General features: G+C 38.2%; 1 protein-coding gene across 1 annotated transcript in view; it reads left to right on the top strand.

Annotated features, from left to right (window-relative positions):
- LOC133615680 (ankyrin repeat and fibronectin type-III domain-containing protein 1-like) overlaps positions 1–17,733 on the top strand; it is a 69,121-nt gene that overhangs the window by 42,920 nt on the left and 8,468 nt on the right. Inside the window, exons 13-16 of the mRNA XM_061974444.1 lie at positions 1,427–1,541; positions 1,611–1,777; positions 1,918–2,086; positions 16,865–17,027. Coding sequence (XP_061830428.1) covers positions 1,427–1,541; positions 1,611–1,777; positions 1,918–2,086; positions 16,865–17,027 — 614 coding nt within the window. The remainder of the gene's footprint in view (positions 1–1,426; positions 1,542–1,610; positions 1,778–1,917; positions 2,087–16,864; positions 17,028–17,733) is intronic.

Genomic DNA, 17,733 nt, shown 5'->3' with positions numbered 1-17,733 from the left:
CTTGCTTAAAATAGAAGTATGCTAAAGTCATAGGAACAGTTAGCATACTTGCAAAATGGCGCAAAGTATCATAATATATGATTTTTTAGGTTTGAATGTATGACATTAGCCAAAATCCTTGTATAAAAGTTAGTATTATTACAAGATGGCACCACGTAAAAAAATCCATGAGTTTTAGGTTTAAAGTACAACATTTGCTAAAATGCAAATATAAAATTTTAGTTAACATGTAACATAGGAACGGTTTTAGGTTTGCATGTACAACATTTGCTAAAACGCTTGCTTAAAATAGCATACTTGCAAGATGGTACCAAGTTAAAAATCTATGATTTTTAGTTTAAACCTAGAAATTTGCTAAAATCCTCGCGTCAAACTTAGCATACTTACAAGATGGCACGAAGTAAGGCAATCCATGATTTTTAGGTTCAAACTACATTTGCTAAAATTATAACATTATATGTTAGCATGCGAACGTTCCCATTATTACACACCAGCTGTCCATTCATCGATTCATTTCCTACCGCTTATTCCCTTTGGGGTGGCGGGGGGCGCTGGAGCCTATCTCAGCTACAATCGGGCGGAAGGCGGGGTCCGTCCTGCTAAAATGCTAGCATTAAAGGTTAGCATGTTAACATTAGCATGTTAAAATGGGTGACGAGGTGTCCTGCTTTGTTATGACAGTCAAAAGACCTTGACTCAAAAAATGCTCCAACGTAAGTAAAGTAAGGCTCCACTTTTCCAAAAATGCGCTCGCTTGATGCTAATATACATTGGCTTTGCTATTGACATGCTACTGATTAGCATTAGCGATTTTACATGGCCACGTCCAAATTTGTTAATGAGAACTACAACTAAGATGCACGTTACAAACAAATAACAAGTACAATACTTACAGTGTTAACACTTTTTAGGGCGCAACAAAAGACTAGAATTAGCAAAGGCAGAGTATACTCTACTGCCATCTAACGTCCTACACTTGCAACTGCAATTGCAACCTAGTACTTGCAAATATATCATCATAATCAGCTCCTTTTTCTTGTGACAATAAAAAATAGAATTTATTATCAAAAACAATTCATATTTATTAACACACACACAACAGTACCAACAATTGGTACCATTGAGTACCGGTAAAGATTCCCAGGTACCGGGAATCGGTACCTTATAGTTTGAAATGTGAACCGTACCCATCCTGACCTGTCCACTCTTTTTGTCTCTGTGGGTGGAGGCGGGGCCACAAGCATACACACGCAGGGAGCGGGGACACTAGTCACTAGTGACAAACACCACTAGGGAACGTAGTCAAAATTAGAGCAGGAAAAGATGTCCAAAATGTCACGCGAAGGAGCAATACGAGCCCATCAACACAGACACAGCATGCTGCGTGTTTACGTCTCTGATGCTAATTGGCCGCCTGTGCTCCAAGTCACCCCGAGCCTCCGTTGCAATGGATGCCGCTGGCTCGCCTGGAGAAGAACCGGGGCAGAACTCCTCTCCAGCCTGAGCCCACCGCCATGGACACGCTCTGTGAGCAGCTCAGGGTGAGAGCAACTTTTCAATCCACGTGGCCCCGGGGTGTAGTTAGCCTACCATCTCTATTCTGCTGGCAGGAGAAGCTGGCCTACCACAGACGCAGCAACCAGTGGGGCCAGCCGGGTCTGTACGTGGGCATCCTCAAACTGTGGAGCTCAGTGGAACACATCCGGGTTCTGGTGCCCCAAAGGCTGCCCAATCTACTGTGCCACACCCGAGTCAGACACAACGCCCACGTCAGCAGGTAGCACACATAACACCAGCAATGTTCCGGAATAAAACACAGGACTCAGTGACACATAATGTGTATTTTCATACTAGCAAACTCTGAAAACAATACGCCACAAATATTTCTTTGCTTCATGTTTTGTTGTTTTGTGCTAGAGAAGAGTGGGCGTGGCTCCAGAGTAACGTCTACGCCACACCCGGCGACTGCATCCAGAACCTGCTGGATGACACGCTGGTGGAAAACGGCAGCTTGGTGGAGTTCATCAGGTCCTTGAGAGCGGCCGTGTCTCATCTCCTCGCCAAGCTCAACATCCCCCTCTACAGGGTAAACGCACTTTCACACCCTTCCCAAATATTGCCTGTTTGTGGCGAAAACATGCGGCAACACTTCCCAGCTAAAAGGGCATGATATCTCAAGAGATTTGAACTCAGTGAATCTGGGAATTCCTGGAATTGTTTTGAACTTGGGAAATGGTAGTTTGATTGTCCAAGGTGAGTGGAGTGTGTGGATGGTGGAACGCTTCAAATCGGTTGAGAAATGTGGGAATTGTGCAAGTCGGAAAAATGGCCCATTCATTTTCAATGGGGAGAAAATTACCGGAAATTCTGGGAATTTTGGGAAAGGGACAACATGTTTTGTGTTTGACTAATGTGAAGAGTAGTGTGAGTGGATGGTTGATAGGTCGGAATTGGGTGAAAAAATGTGGCAACATTTTGAGAATTTTGGGCATTGTCGAACTATGAATGTGTCCAATTTCCTAGAAATTTGGGAATTTAGGGGAAAACTGGAATTTTAAAAAATATATGTATTACAACAATTGTCCTAGATGATACGAATGGTTGGTGTTGGATTTTTATTTATCTGTTGAAAAATGTTGACGTAGTAACAGTTTGAATTTATATGAATATTTCGGAATTCCTGGAATTTTGGGAAAACCGGGAATTTGTACGAAAAAAAAATGGTAGTTTTGTTGTCCCAACTAAGAAGAATGTTTTGAAGGTGGAATGGTCAAAAACAGTTGCAAAATGTGGATTGTGAAAACTTTCTAGGAAGATTTGAAAATAGGGCTTTGGAAAACCGGGAATTCTGGAAATTCTTGGAATTGCTTTGAACTTGGAAAATGGTAGTTTGATTGTCCAAGGTGAGTGGAGTGTGTGGATGGTGGAACGCTTCAAATCGGTTGAGAAATGTGGGAATTGTGCAAGTCGGAAAAATGGCCCATTCATTTTCAAAGGGGAGAAAATTACCGGGAATTTGGGGAATTTTGGGAAAGGGACAACATGTTTTGTGTTTGACAAATGTGAAGAGTAGTGTGAGTGGATGGTTGATAGGTCGGAATTGGGTGAAAAAATGTGGAAACATTTTGAGAATTTTGGGCATTGTCGAACTATGAATGTGTCCAATTTCCTAGAAATTTGGGAATTTAGGGGAAAACTGGAATTTAAAAAAATATATGTATTACAAAAATTGTCCTAGATGATATGAATGGTTGGTGTTGGATTTTTTTTAATCTGTTGAAAAATGTTGACGTAGTAACAGTTTGAATTTAAATGAATATTTCGGAATTCCTGGAATTTTGGGAAAACCGGGAATTTGTACGAAAAAAAATGGTAGTTTTGTTGTCCCAACTAAGAAGAATGTTTTGAAGGTGGAATGGTCAAAAACAGTTGAAAAATGTGGATTGTGAAAACTTTCCAAGAAGATTTGAAAATAGGGCTTTGGAAAACCGGGAATTCTGGGAATTCCTGGAATTGCTTTGAACTTGGAAAATGGTAGTTTGATTGTCCAAGGTGAGTGGAGTGTGTGGATGGTGGAACGCTTCAAATCGGTTGAGAAATGTGGGAATTGTGCAAGTCGGAAAAATGGCCCATTCATTTTCAATGGGGAGAAAATTACCGGAAATTCTGGGAATTTTGGGAAAGGGACAACATGTTTTGTGTTTGACAAATGTGAAGAGTAGTGTGAGTGGATGGTTGATAGGTCGGAATTGGGTGAAAAAATGTGGCAACATTTTGAGAATTTTGGGCATTGTCGAACTATGAATGTGTCCAATTTCCTAGAAATTTGGGAATTTAGGGGAAATCTGGAATTTTTTAAAAATATATGTATTACAACAATTGTCCTAGATGATATGAATGGTTGGTGTTGGATTTTTTTTTAATCTGTTGAAAAATGTTGACGTAGTAACAGTTTGAATTTAAATGAATATTTCGGAATTCCTGGAATTTTGGGAAAACCGGGAATTTGTACAAAAAACAAATTGTAGTTTTGTTTTCCCAACTAAGAAGAATGTTTTGAAGGTGGAATGGTCAAAAACAGTTGAAAAATGTGGATTGTGAAAACTTTCCAGGAAGAGGTGAAAATAGGGCTTTGGAAAACCGGGAATTCTGGAAATTCTTGGAATTGCTTTGAACTTGGAAAATGGTAGTTTGATTGTCCAAGGTGAGTGGAGTGTGTGGATGGTGGAGCGCTTCAAATCGGTTGAGAAATGTGGGAATTGTGCAAGTCGGAAAAATGGCCCATTCATTTTCAATGGGGAGAAAATTACCGGAAATTCTGGGAGTTTTGGGAAAGGGACAACATGTTTTGTGTTTGACAAATGTGAAGAGTAGTGTGAGTGGATGGTTGATAGGTCGGAATTGGGTGAAAAAATGTGGCAACATTTTGAGAATTTTGGGCATTGTCGAACTATGAATGTGTCCAATTTCCCAGAAATTTGGGAATTTAGGGGAAAACTGGAATTTTAAAAAATATATGTATTACAAAAATTGTCCTAGATGATACGAATGGTTGGTGTTGGAATTTTTTAAATCTGTTGAAAAATGTTGACGTAGTAACAGTTTGAATTTTAATGAATATTTTGGAATCCCTGGAATTTTGGGAAAACCGGGAATTTGTACAAAAAACAAATTGTAGTTTTGTTGTCCCAACTAAGAAGAATGTTTTGAAGGTGGAATGGTCAAAAACAGTTGAAAAATGTGGATTGTGAACACTTTCCAGGAAGAGGTGAAAATAGGGCTTTGGAAAACCGGGAATTCTGGGAATTCCTGGAATTGCTTTGAACTTGGAAAATGGTAGTTTGATTGTCCAAGGTGAGTGGAGTGTGTGGATGGTGGAACGCTTCAAATCGGTTGAGAAATGTGGGAATTGTGCAAGTCGGAAAAATGGCCCATTCATTTTCAATGGGGAGAAAATTACCGGAAATTCTGGGAATTTTGGGAAAGGGACAACATGTTTTGTGTTTGACAAATGTGAAGAGTAGTGTGAGTGGATGGTTGATAGGTCGGAATTGGGTGAAAAAATGTGGCAACATTTTGAGAATTTTGGGCATTGTCGAACTATGAATGTGTCCAATTTCCTAGAAATTTGGGAATTTTGGGGAAAACTGGAATTTTTTAAAATATATGTATTACAACAATTGTCCTAGATGATATGAATGGTTGGTGTTGGGATTTTTTTAATCTGTTGAAAAATGTTGACGTAGTAACAGTTTGAATTTAAATGAATATTTCGGAATTCCTGGAATTTTGGGAAAACCGGAAATTTGTACGAAACAAATGGTAGTTTTGTTGTCCCAACTAAGAAGAATGTTTTGAAGGTGGAATGGTCAAAAACAGTTGAAAAATGTGGATTGTGAAAACTTTCCAGGAAGAGGTGAAAATAGGGCTTTGGAAAACCGGGAATTCTGGAAATTCTTGGAATTGCTTTGAACTTGGAAAATGGTAGTTTGATTGTCCAAGGTGAGTGGAGTGTGTGGATGGTGGAACGCTTCAAATCGGTTGAGAAATGTGGGAATTGTGCAAGTCGGAAAAATGGCCCATTCATTTTCAAAGGGGAGAAAATTACCGGAAATTCTGGGAATTTTGGGAAAGGGACAACATGTTTTGTGTTTGACAAATGTGAAGAGTAGTGTGAGTGGATGGTTGATAGGTCGGAATTGGGTGAAAAAATGTGGCAAAATTTTGAGAATTTTGGGCATTGTCGAACTATGAATGTGTCCAATTTCCCAGAAAATTGGGAATTTAGGGGAAAACTGGAATTTTTAAAAATATATGTATTACAAAAATTGTCCTAGATGATACGAATGGTTGGTGTTGGAATTTTTTTAATCTGTCGAAAAATGTTGACGTAGTAACAGTTTGAATTTTAATGAATATTTTGGAATTCCTGGAATTTTGGGAAAACCGGGAATTTGTACAAAAAAAAAATTGTAGTTTTGTTGTCCCAACTAAGAAGAATGTTTTGAAGGTGGAATGGTCAAAAACAGTTGAAAAATGTGGATTGTGAAAACTTTCCAGGAAGAGGTGAAAATAGGGCTTTGGAAAACCGGGAATTCTGGGAATTCCTGGAATTGCTTTGAACTTGGAAAATGGTAGTTTGATTGTCCAAGGTGAGTGGAGTGTGTGGAACGCTTCAAATCGGTTGAGAAATGTGGGAATTGTGCAAGTCTGAATAATGGCCCATTCATTTTCAATGGGGAGAAAATTACCGGAAATTCTGGGAATTTTGGGAAAGGGACAACATGTTTTGTGTTTGACAAATGTGAAGAGTAGTGTGAGTGGATGGTTGATAGGTCAGAATGGGGTAAAAAGTGTGGCAACATTTTGAGAATTTTGGGCATTATAGAACTATGAATATGTCCAATTTCCTAGATACGTGAATTTCGGGAAAAACTGGAATTTTTAAAAATATATGTATTACAACAATTGTCCTAGATGATATGAATGGTTGGTGTTGGATTTTTTTTTAATCTGTTGAAAAATGTTGACGTAGTAACAGTTTGAATTTAAATGAATATTTCGGAATTCCTGGAATTTTGGGAAAACCGTGAATTTGGACGGGAAAAAAATGGTAGTTTTGTTGTCCCAACTAAGAAGAATGTTTTGAAGGTGGAATGGTCAAAAACAGTTGAAAAATGTGGATTGTGAAAACTTTCCAGGAAGAGGTGAAAATGGGGCTTTGGAAAACCGGGAATTCTGGGAATTCTTGGAATTGCTTTGAACTTGGAAAATGGTAGTTTGATTGTCCAAGGTGAGTGGAGTGTGTGGATGGTGGAACGCTTCAAATCGGTTGAGAAATGTGGGAATTGTGCAAGTCGGAAAAATGGCCCATTCATTTTCAATGGGGAGAAAATTACCGGAAATTCTGGGAGTTTTGGGAAAGGGACAACATGTTTTATGTTTGACAAATGTGAAGAGTAGTGTGAGTGGATGGTTGATAGGTCGGAATTGGGTGAAAAAATGTGGCAACATTTTGAGAATTTTGGGCATTGTCGAACTATGAATGTGTCCAATTTCCTAGAAATTAGGGAATTTAGGGGAAAACTGGAATTTTGAAAAATATATGTATTACAAAAATTGTCCTAGATGATACGAATGGTTGGTGTTGGAATTTTTTTAATCTGTTGAAAAATGTTGACGTAGTAACAGTTAGAATTTTAATGAATATTTTAGAATTCCTGGAATTTTGGGAAAACCGGGAATTTGTACGAAAAAAAATTGGTAGTTTTGTTGTCCCAACTAAGAAGAATGTTTTGAAGGTGGAATGGTCAAAAACAGTTGAAAAATGTGGATTGTGAAAACTTTCCAGGAAGAGGTGAAAATAGGGCTTTGGAAAACCGGGAGTTCTGGAAATTCTTGGAATTGCTTTGAACTTGGAAAATGGTCGTTTGATTGTCCAAGGTGAGTGGAGTGTGTGGATGGTGGAACGCTTCAAATCGGTTGAGAAATGTGGGAATTGTGCAAGTCGGAAAAATGGCCCATTCATTTTCAACGGGGAGAAAATTACCGGAAATTCTGGGAGTTTTGGGAAAGGGACAACATGTTTTGTGTTTGACAAATGTGAAGAGTAGTGTGAGTGGATGGTTGATAGGTCGGAATTGGGTGAAAAAATGTGGCAACATTTTGAGAATTTTGGGCATTGTCGAACTATGAATGTGTTCAATTTCCTAGAAATTTGGGAATTTAGGGGAAAAACTGGAATTTTTAAAAATATATGTATTACAACAATTGTCCTAGATGATACGAATGGTTGGTGTTGGATTTTTATTTATCTGTTGAAAAATGTTGACGTAGTAACAGTTTTAATATAAATGAATATTTCGGAATTCCTGGAATTTTGGGAAAACCGGGAATTTGTACGAAAGAAAATTGGTAGTTTTGTTGTCCCAACTAAGAAGAATGTTTTGAAGGTGGAATGGTCAAAAACAGTTGAAAAATGTAGATTGTGAAAACTTTCCAGGAAGAGGTGAAAATAGGGCTTTGGAAAACCGGGAATTCTGGGAATTCCTGGAATTGCTTTGAACTTGGAAAATGGTAGTTTGATTTTCCAAGGTGAGTGGAGTGTGTGGATGGTGGAACGCTTCAAATCGGTTGAGAAATGTGGGAATTGTGCAAGTCGGAAAAATGGCCCATTCATTTTCAATGGGGAGAAAATTACCGGAAATTCTGGGAGTTTTGGGAAAGGGACAACATGTTTTGTGTTTGACAAATGTGAAGAGTAGTGTGAGTGGATGGTTGATAGGTCGGAATTGGGTGAAAAAATGTGGCAACATTTTGAGAATTTTGGGCATTGTCGAACTATGAATGTGTCCAATTTCCTAGAAATTTGGGAATTTGGGGAAAACTGTAATTTTTTTTTAAATATATGTATTACAACAATTGTCCTAGATGATATGAATTGTTGGTGCTGGATTTTTATTTATCTGTTGAAAAATGTTGACGTAGTAACAGTTTGAATTTAAATGAATATTTCGGAATTCCTGGAATTTTGGGAATACCGGGAATTTGTACGAAAAAAAAAAGGTGGTTTTGTTGTCCCAAGTAAGAAGAATGTTTTGAAGGTGGAATGGTCAAAAACAGTTGAAAAATGTGGATTGTGAAAACTTTCCAGGAAGAGGTGAAAATAGGGCTTTGGAAAACCGGGAATTCTGGGAATTCCTGGAATTGCTTTGAACTTGGAAAATGGTAGTTTGATTGTCCAAGGTGAGTGGAGTGTGTGGATGGTGGAACGCTTCAAATCGGTTGAGAAATGTGGGAATTGTGCAAGTCGGAAAAATGGCCCATTCATTTTCAAAGGGGAGAAAATTACCGGGAATTTTGGGAATTTTGGGAAAGGGACAACATGTTTTGTGTTTGATAAATGTGAAGAGTAGTGTGAGTGGATTGTTGATAGGTCGGAATTGGGTAAAAAAAAATGTGGCAATATTTTGAGAATTTTGGGCATTGTCGAACTATGAATGTGTCCAATTTCCCAGAAATTTGGGAATTTCGGGGAAAACTGGAATTTTGAAAAATATATGTATTACAACAATTGTCCTAGATGATACGAATGGTTGGTGTTGGAATTTTTTTAATCTGTTGAAAAATGTTGACGTAGTAACAGTTTGAATTTAAATGAATATTTCGGAATTCCTGGAATTTTGGGAAAACCGGGAATTTGTACGAAAAAAAAAATGGTAGTTTTGTTGTCCCAACTAAGAAGAATGTTTTGAAGGTGGAATGGTCAAAAACAGTTGAAAAATGTGTACTGTGAAAACTTTCCAGGAAGAGTTGAAAATAGGGCTTTGGAAAACCGGGAATTCTGGGAATTCCTGGAATTGCTTTGAACTTGGAAAATGGTAGTTTGATTGTCCAAGGTGAGTGGAGTGTGTGGATGGTGGAACGCTTCAAATCGGTTGAAAAATGTGGGAATTGTGCAAGTCGGAAAAATGGCCCATTCATTTTCAAAGGGGAGAAAATTACCGGAAATTTGTGGAGTTTTGGGAAAGGGACAACATGTTTTGTGTTTGACAAATGTGAAGAGTAGTGTGAGTGGTTGGTTGATAGGTCGGAATTGGGTGAAAAAATGTGGCAACATTTTGAGAATTTTGGGCATTGTCGAACTATGAATGTGTCCAATTTCCTAGAAATTTGGGAATTTTGGGGAAAACTGGAATTTTTAAAAATATATGTATTACAACAATTGTCCTAGATGATATGAATGGTTGGTGTTGGATTTTTATTTATCTGTTGAAAAATGTTGACGTAGTAACAGTTTGAATTTAAATGAAGATTTCGGAATTACTGGAATTTTGGGAAAACCGGGAATTTGTACAAAAAACTAATTGTAATTTTGTTGTCCCAACTAAGAAGAATGTTTTGAAGGTGGAATGGTCAAAAACAGTTGAAAAATGTGGATTGTGAAAACTTTCCAGGAAGAGGTGAAAATAGGGCTTTGGAAAACCGGGAATTCTGGGAATTCCTGGAATTGCTTTGAACTTGGAAAATGGTAGTTTGATTGTCCAAGGTGAGTGGAGTGTGTGGATGGTGGAACGCTTCAAATCGGTTGAGAAATGTGGGAATTGTGCAAGTCGGAAAAATGGCCCATTCATTTTCAATGGGGAGAAAATTACCGGAAATTCTGGGAGTTTTGGGAAAGGGACAACATGTTTTGTGTTTGACAAATGTGAAGAGTAGTGTGAGTGGATGGTTGATAGGTCGGAATTGGGTGAAAAAATGTGGCAACATTTTGAGAATTTTGGGCATTGTCGAACTATGAATGTGTCCAATTTCCTAGAAATTTGGGAATTTGGGGAAAACTGTAATTTTTTTTTAAATATATGTATTACAACAATTGTCCTAGATGATATGAATTGTTGGTGCTGGATTTTTATTTATCTGTTGAAAAATGTTGACGTAGTAACAGTTTGAATTTAAATGAATATTTCGGAATTCCTGGAATTTTGGGAATACCGGGAATTTGTACGAAAAAAAAAAGGTGGTTTTGTTGTCCCAAGTAAGAAGAATGTTTTGAAGGTGGAATGGTCAAAAACAGTTGAAAAATGTGGATTGTGAAAACTTTCCAGGAAGAGGTGAAAATAGGGCTTTGGAAAACCGGGAATTCTGGGAATTCCTGGAATTGCTTTGAACTTGGAAAATGGTAGTTTGATTGTCCAAGGTGAGTGGAGTGTGTGGATGGTGGAACGCTTCAAATCGGTTGAGAAATGTGGGAATTGTGCAAGTCGGAAAAATGGCCCATTCATTTTCAAAGGGGAGAAAATTACCGGGAATTTTGGGAATTTTGGGAAAGGGACAACATGTTTTGTGTTTGATAAATGTGAAGAGTAGTGTGAGTGGATTGTTGATAGGTCGGAATTGGGTAAAAAAAAATGTGGCAATATTTTGAGAATTTTGGGCATTGTCGAACTATGAATGTGTCCAATTTCCCAGAAATTTGGGAATTTCGGGGAAAACTGGAATTTTGAAAAATATATGTATTACAACAATTGTCCTAGATGATACGAATGGTTGGTGTTGGAATTTTTTTAATCTGTTGAAAAATGTTGACGTAGTAACAGTTTGAATTTAAATGAATATTTCGGAATTCCTGGAATTTTGGGAAAACCGGGAATTTGTACGAAAAAAAAAATGGTAGTTTTGTTGTCCCAACTAAGAAGAATGTTTTGAAGGTGGAATGGTCAAAAACAGTTGAAAAATGTGTACTGTGAAAACTTTCCAGGAAGAGTTGAAAATAGGGCTTTGGAAAACCGGGAATTCTGGGAATTCCTGGAATTGCTTTGAACTTGGAAAATGGTAGTTTGATTGTCCAAGGTGAGTGGAGTGTGTGGATGGTGGAACGCTTCAAATCGGTTGAAAAATGTGGGAATTGTGCAAGTCGGAAAAATGGCCCATTCATTTTCAAAGGGGAGAAAATTACCGGAAATTTGTGGAGTTTTGGGAAAGGGACAACATGTTTTGTGTTTGACAAATGTGAAGAGTAGTGTGAGTGGTTGGTTGATAGGTCGGAATTGGGTGAAAAAATGTGGCAACATTTTGAGAATTTTGGGCATTGTCGAACTATGAATGTGTCCAATTTCCTAGAAATTTGGGAATTTTGGGGAAAACTGGAATTTTTAAAAATATATGTATTACAACAATTGTCCTAGATGATATGAATGGTTGGTGTTGGATTTTTATTTATCTGTTGAAAAATGTTGACGTAGTAACAGTTTGAATTTAAATGAAGATTTCGGAATTACTGGAATTTTGGGAAAACCGGGAATTTGTACAAAAAACTAATTGTAATTTTGTTGTCCCAACTAAGAAGAATGTTTTGAAGGTGGAATGGTCAAAAACAGTTGAAAAATGTGGATTGTGAAAACTTTCCAGGAAGAGGTGAAAATAGGGCTTTGGAAAACCGGGAATTCTGGGAATTCCTGGAATTGCTTTGAACTTGGAAAATGGTAGTTTGATTGTCCAAGGTGAGTGGAGTGTGTGGATGGTGGAACGCTTCAAATCGGTTGAGAAATGTGGGAATTGTGCAAGTCGGAAAAATGGCCCATTCATTTTCAATGGGGAGAAAATTACCGGAAATTCTGGGAGTTTTGGGAAAGGGACAACATGTTTTGTGTTTGACAAATGTGAAGAGTAGTGTGAGTGGATGGTTGATAGGTCGGAATTGGGTGAAAAAATGTGGCAACATTTTGAGAATTTTGGGCATTGTCGAACTATGAATGTGTCCAATTTCCTAGAAATTTGGTAATTTAGGGGAAAACTGGAATTTTTAAAAATATATCTATTACAACAATTGTCCTAGATGATATGAATGGTTGGTGTTGGATTTTTTTTTAATCTGTTGAAAAATGTTGACGTAGTAACAGTTTGAATTTAAATGAATATTTTGGAATTCCTGGAATTTTGGGAAAACCGGGAATTTGTACGAAAAAAAAATGGTAGTTTTGTTGTCCCAACTAAGAAGAATGTTTTGAAGGTGGAATGGTCAAAAACAGTTGAAAAATGTGTACTGTGAAAACTTTCCAGGAAGAGTTGAAAATAGGGCTTTGGAAAACCGGGAATTCTGGAAATTCTTGGAATTGCTTTGAACTTGGAAAATGGTAGTTTGATGGTCCAAGGTGAGTGGAGTGTGTGGATGGTGGAACGCTTCAAATCGGTTGAGAAATGTGGGAATTGTGCAAGTCGGAAAAATGGCCCATTCATTTTCAATGGGGAGAAAATTACCGGAAATTCTGGGAGTTTTGGGAAAGGGACAACATGTTTTGTGTTTGACAAATGTGAAGAGTAGTGTGAGTGGATGGTTGATAGGTCGGAATTGGGTGAAAAAATGTGGCAACATTTTGAGAATTTTGGGCATTGTCGAACTATGAATGTGTCCAATTTCCTAGAAATTTGGGAATTTAGGGGAAAACTGGAATTTTTAAAAATATATGTATTACAACAATTGTCCTAGATGATACGGATGGTTGGTGTTGGATTTTTTTTAATCTGTTGAAAAATGTTGACGTAGTAACAGTTTGAATTTAAATGAATATTTCGGAATTCCTGGAATTTTGGGAAAACCGGGAATTTGTACAAAAAACAAATTGTAGTTTTGTTGTCCCAAGTAAGAAGAATGTTTTGAAGGTGGAATGGTCAAAAACAGTTGAAAAATGTGGATTGTGAAAACTTTCCAGGAAGAGGTGAAAATAGGGCTTTGGAAAACCGGGAATTCTGGGAATTCCTGGAATTGCTTTGAACTTGGAAAATGGTAGTTTGATTGTCCAAGGTGAGTGGAGTGTGTGGATGGTGGAACGCTTCAAATCGGTTGAGAAATGTGGGAATTGTGCAAGTCGGAAAAATGGCCCATTCATTTTCAATGGGGAGAAAATTACCGGAAATTTGGGGAATTTTGGAAAAGGGACAACATGTTTTGTGTTTGACAAATATGAAGAGTAGTGTGAGTGGATGGTTGATAGGTCGGAATTGGGTAAAAAAAAAAAAAGTGTCAATATTTTGAGAATTTTGGGCATTGTACAACTATGAATGTGTCCAATTTCCTAGAAATTTGGGAATTTCGGGAAAAACTGGAATTTTGGAAAATATATTTATTACAATAATTGTCCTAGATGATGTGAATGGTTGGTGTTGAAAAATGTTGACGTAGTAACAGTTTGAATTTAAATTAATATTTCGGAATTCCTGGAATTTTGGGAAAAGCGGGAATTTGTAGGAAAAGAAAAAACAAATAGCAAATAGTCTACAGTAACAAACAGTTTTTGGTGTAGAATCGTATGTGTGAATGTTTGGACATTCACATAATTAGATATGGTACCTTTCACATTTCAACCAATTCTCGACACCCGGGAATCATTACCAGAACTCAACGGTACCAATTTTCGGTACTTTTGCATGTGTAATAAATGTTAACTGTTAGATAATAAAATGTTATTTTTTTATGTAACATTTAAGATTAAGATAATTTTGTCTGATTGCGTCATAGTCTCATTTGCAATGCACTTGCACTTCCAAGACATTAGATGGCAGTACTGTACAGGCTCACTATGCTAGCTTCTCTAACGAGGAAGTTGCTTTTTCCAGGAGGCTGAATGTGTTATGTTGTGCACTACAAAGTGTTTATACTATAAGTACGGTGCTTATTACACACCAGCTTGTTTGATCGTAACATTCATCCTCGTTGTCATTTTCATGACCAAATTTGGAGGTGTTGAAATCGCCGTGTAAAATCGCTAATGTTAATAGTAGCCTGTGTATGGAAAATCCAATGTAAATTAGCATTAAGCTAATACATTTTGGAAGAGTGGAGCCTTACTTTACGTTGGAGCGTTTTCTACCAAGCATACTTGCTTTGTTGCTGTTGAAAATGTCAACATTACTGAGTCTGCTCTCAGTGCTGCTTGAGTGGTTGTTTACGTGAACGGGTGTTTAGTCTGCAACCGGGCGTGACGCAACAAAGGTTATCCAAATATGGCGCCGTTTCATTTTAGGTGAATTAATACCCAGTAGTACCGATTGGTTGGTGCCTATAAAAGTATGGAGTTGGGTACTAACTGTAATACACTAAAGTCATATCATAAACAGGAAGTACAGTACAGTCATTATTAGAAGACCACACATTTATGAAGAACAACCACTCACCTGTGGAAATACTGCTACTTTTTGGATGATGGATCTTAGATGTATTCATTTCAGTTATTTTTAATAATTATGTATATTATATATAGGTAAAAGCCAGTAAATTAGAATATTTTGAAAAACTTCATTTATTTCAGTAATTGCATTCAGAAGGTGTAACTTGTACATTATATTTATTCATTGCACACAGACTGATGCATTCAAATGTTTATTTCATTTAATTTTGATGATTTGAAGTGGCAACAAATGAAAATCCAAAATTCCGTGTGTCACAAAATTAGAATATTGTGTAAGGGTTAAATTTTGAAGACACCTGGTGCCACAAACTAATCAGCTGATTAACTCAAAACACCTGCAAAGGGCTTTAAATGGTCTCTCAGTCCAGTTCTGAAGCCTACACAAACATGGGGAAGACTTCAGATTTGACAGCTGTCCAAAAGGCAACCATCGACACATTGCACAAGGAGGGAAAGACACAAAAGGTTATTGCTGAAGAGGCTGGCTGTTCTCAGAGCTCTGTGTCCAAACACATTAATGGAGAGGCAAAGGGAAGGAAAAACTGTGGTCAGAAAAAGTGTACAAGCTATAGGGATCACCGCGCCCTGGTCAAGATTGTGAAAAAAAAACCATTCAAAAATGTGGGGGAGATTCAGAAGGAGTGGACAGCTGCTGGAGTCAGTGCTTCAAGATCCACCACCAAGAGACGCTTGAAAGACATGGGTTTCAACTGCCGCATACCTCGTGTCAAGCCACTGTTGACCAAGAAACAGCGCGCAAAGCGTCTCACCTGGGCCAAGGAAAAAAAGAGCTGGACTGCTGCTGAGTGGTCCAAAGTCATGTTTTCTGACGAAAGCAAATTTTGCATTTCCTTTGGAAATCGAGGTCCCAGAGTCTGGAGGAAGACAGGAGAGGCACAGGATCCACGTTGCCTGAAGTCTAGTGTAAAGTTTCCACCATCAGTGATGGTTTGGGGTGCCATGTCATCTGCTGGTGTCGGTCCACTCTGTTTCCTGAGATCCAGGGTCAACGCAGCCGTCTACCAGCAAGTTTTAGAGCACTTCATGCTTCCTGCTGCTGACCTGCTCTATGGAGATGGAGATTTCAAGTTCCAACAGGACTTGGCGCCTGCACACAGCGCAAAATCTACCCGTGCCTGGTTTACGGACCATGGTATTTCTGTTCTAAATTGGCCCGCCAACTCCCCTGACCTTAGCCCCATAGAAAATCTGTGGGGTATTGTGAAAAGGAAGATGCAGAATGCCAGACCCAAAAACGCAGAAGAGTTGAAGGCCACTATCAGAGCAACCTGGGCTCTCATAACACCTGAGCAGTGCCAGAAACTCATCGACTCCATGCCACGCCGCATTAACGCAGTAATTGAGGCAAAAGGAGCTCCAACCAAGTATTGAGTATTGTACATGCTCATATTTTTCATTTTCATACTTTTCAGTTGGCCATCATTTCTAAAAATCCCTTTTTTGTATTAGCCTTAAGTAATATTCTCATTTTGTGACACACGGAATTTTGGATTTTCATTTGTTGCCACTTCAAATCATCAAAATTAAATGAAATAAACATTTGAATGCATCAGTCTGTGTGCAATGAATAAATATAATGTACAAGTTACACCTTTTGAATGCAATTACTGAAATAAATCAAGTTTTTCAAAATATTCTAATTTACTGGCTTTTACCTGTATATTATATATAATTATTCGTTTGTATTAATGGTAATTATTCAAGTTTATGTAGCCATTTTTGTTTGAAAATGCTTACTTTATGCGCTTAAATATGCATATTTTTGAGAAATACTAGGGCGTGCTCGAAGGCGAAACAGCGAGGAACCCTGATATTTTTAAATAAATATATATCTTAAATGTGAAAAGGTGAAGCTGCAAAATTTTAATGTTTTTAAAATGTCTAATTACTCTTAAAAAAAATAAGCTGCAAACTGTAGACTTTGTTTTTCTTTGAATTCTGTGCGAGCTGGCAACTTTGTCCAAAGCTTGCAACATTCCTCCACATTTTGGCCAAGCAGTGTTATTTTTGCCAACAGAATTAGTCTTGGAGCGACACTCAAACGCGCACGTCGACCTTCTCATCAAAACGTCTATTTATTTATTTATTTTTAACGTGAATGTCCCATGTGACTCCCGGAGGGACTGAGTAACGCTAAAGTGCCATGTGATTTCCAGGCCTACCAGTACGGGGTGTACACCAGGGAGCTGCTGCAGCTGGGAGACAAAGTGTCCATGCTGCTGCTGCTTCCTCCCAGTGAAGACTTCAGCTCCAGCTACTGGCCCCTGGTGGGCACCAAGGAGCCGGGCCTCACCATGCCCCTGCAGATCTTCGAGCTGGGTGGGTTCAAAGTGCACTCGACAGATCCCAAGTCCCAAGACAAATCCTGCACCATTGGTCACATTTTGCATGGACAACTCCCATATCACTCATGTTAAAGCACATTCAGACCTGTACAACTAGGTCTTAGAGAGCTGTACAACTAGGTCTTAGAGAGCTGTACAACTAGGTCTTAGAGAGCTGTACAACTAGGTCTTAGAGAGCTGTACAACTAGGTCTTGGAGAGCTGTACAACTAGGTCTTGGAGAGCTGTACAACTAGGTCTTAGAGAGCTGTACAACTAGGTCTTAAAGACCTGTACAACTAGGTCTTAAAGACCTATACAACTAGGTCTTAAAGACTTATACAACTAGGTCTTAAAGACCTATACAACTAGGTCTTAAAGACCTATACAACTAGGTCTTAAAGACCTATACAACTAGGTCTTAAAGACCTATACAACTAGGTCTTAAAGACCTATACAACTAGGTCTTAAAGACCTATACAACTAGGTCTTAAAGACCTATGCAACTAGGTCTTAAAGACCTATACAACTAGGTCTTAAAGACCTGTACAACTAGGTCTTAAAGACCTGTACAACTAGGTCTTAAAGACCTGTACAACTAGGTCTTAAAGACCTGTACAACTAGGTTTTAAGGACCTGTACAACTAGGTCTTAAAAACCTGTGCAACTAGGTCTTAAAGACCTGTGAAACTAGGTCTTAAA

The sequence above is a fragment of the Nerophis lumbriciformis genome, linkage group LG22, assembly GCF_033978685.3.
Source record: "Nerophis lumbriciformis linkage group LG22, RoL_Nlum_v2.1, whole genome shotgun sequence".
Taxonomy (NCBI): domain Eukaryota; kingdom Metazoa; phylum Chordata; class Actinopteri; order Syngnathiformes; family Syngnathidae; genus Nerophis; species Nerophis lumbriciformis.
This window is presented reverse-complemented; position numbering and strand designations above follow the sequence as displayed.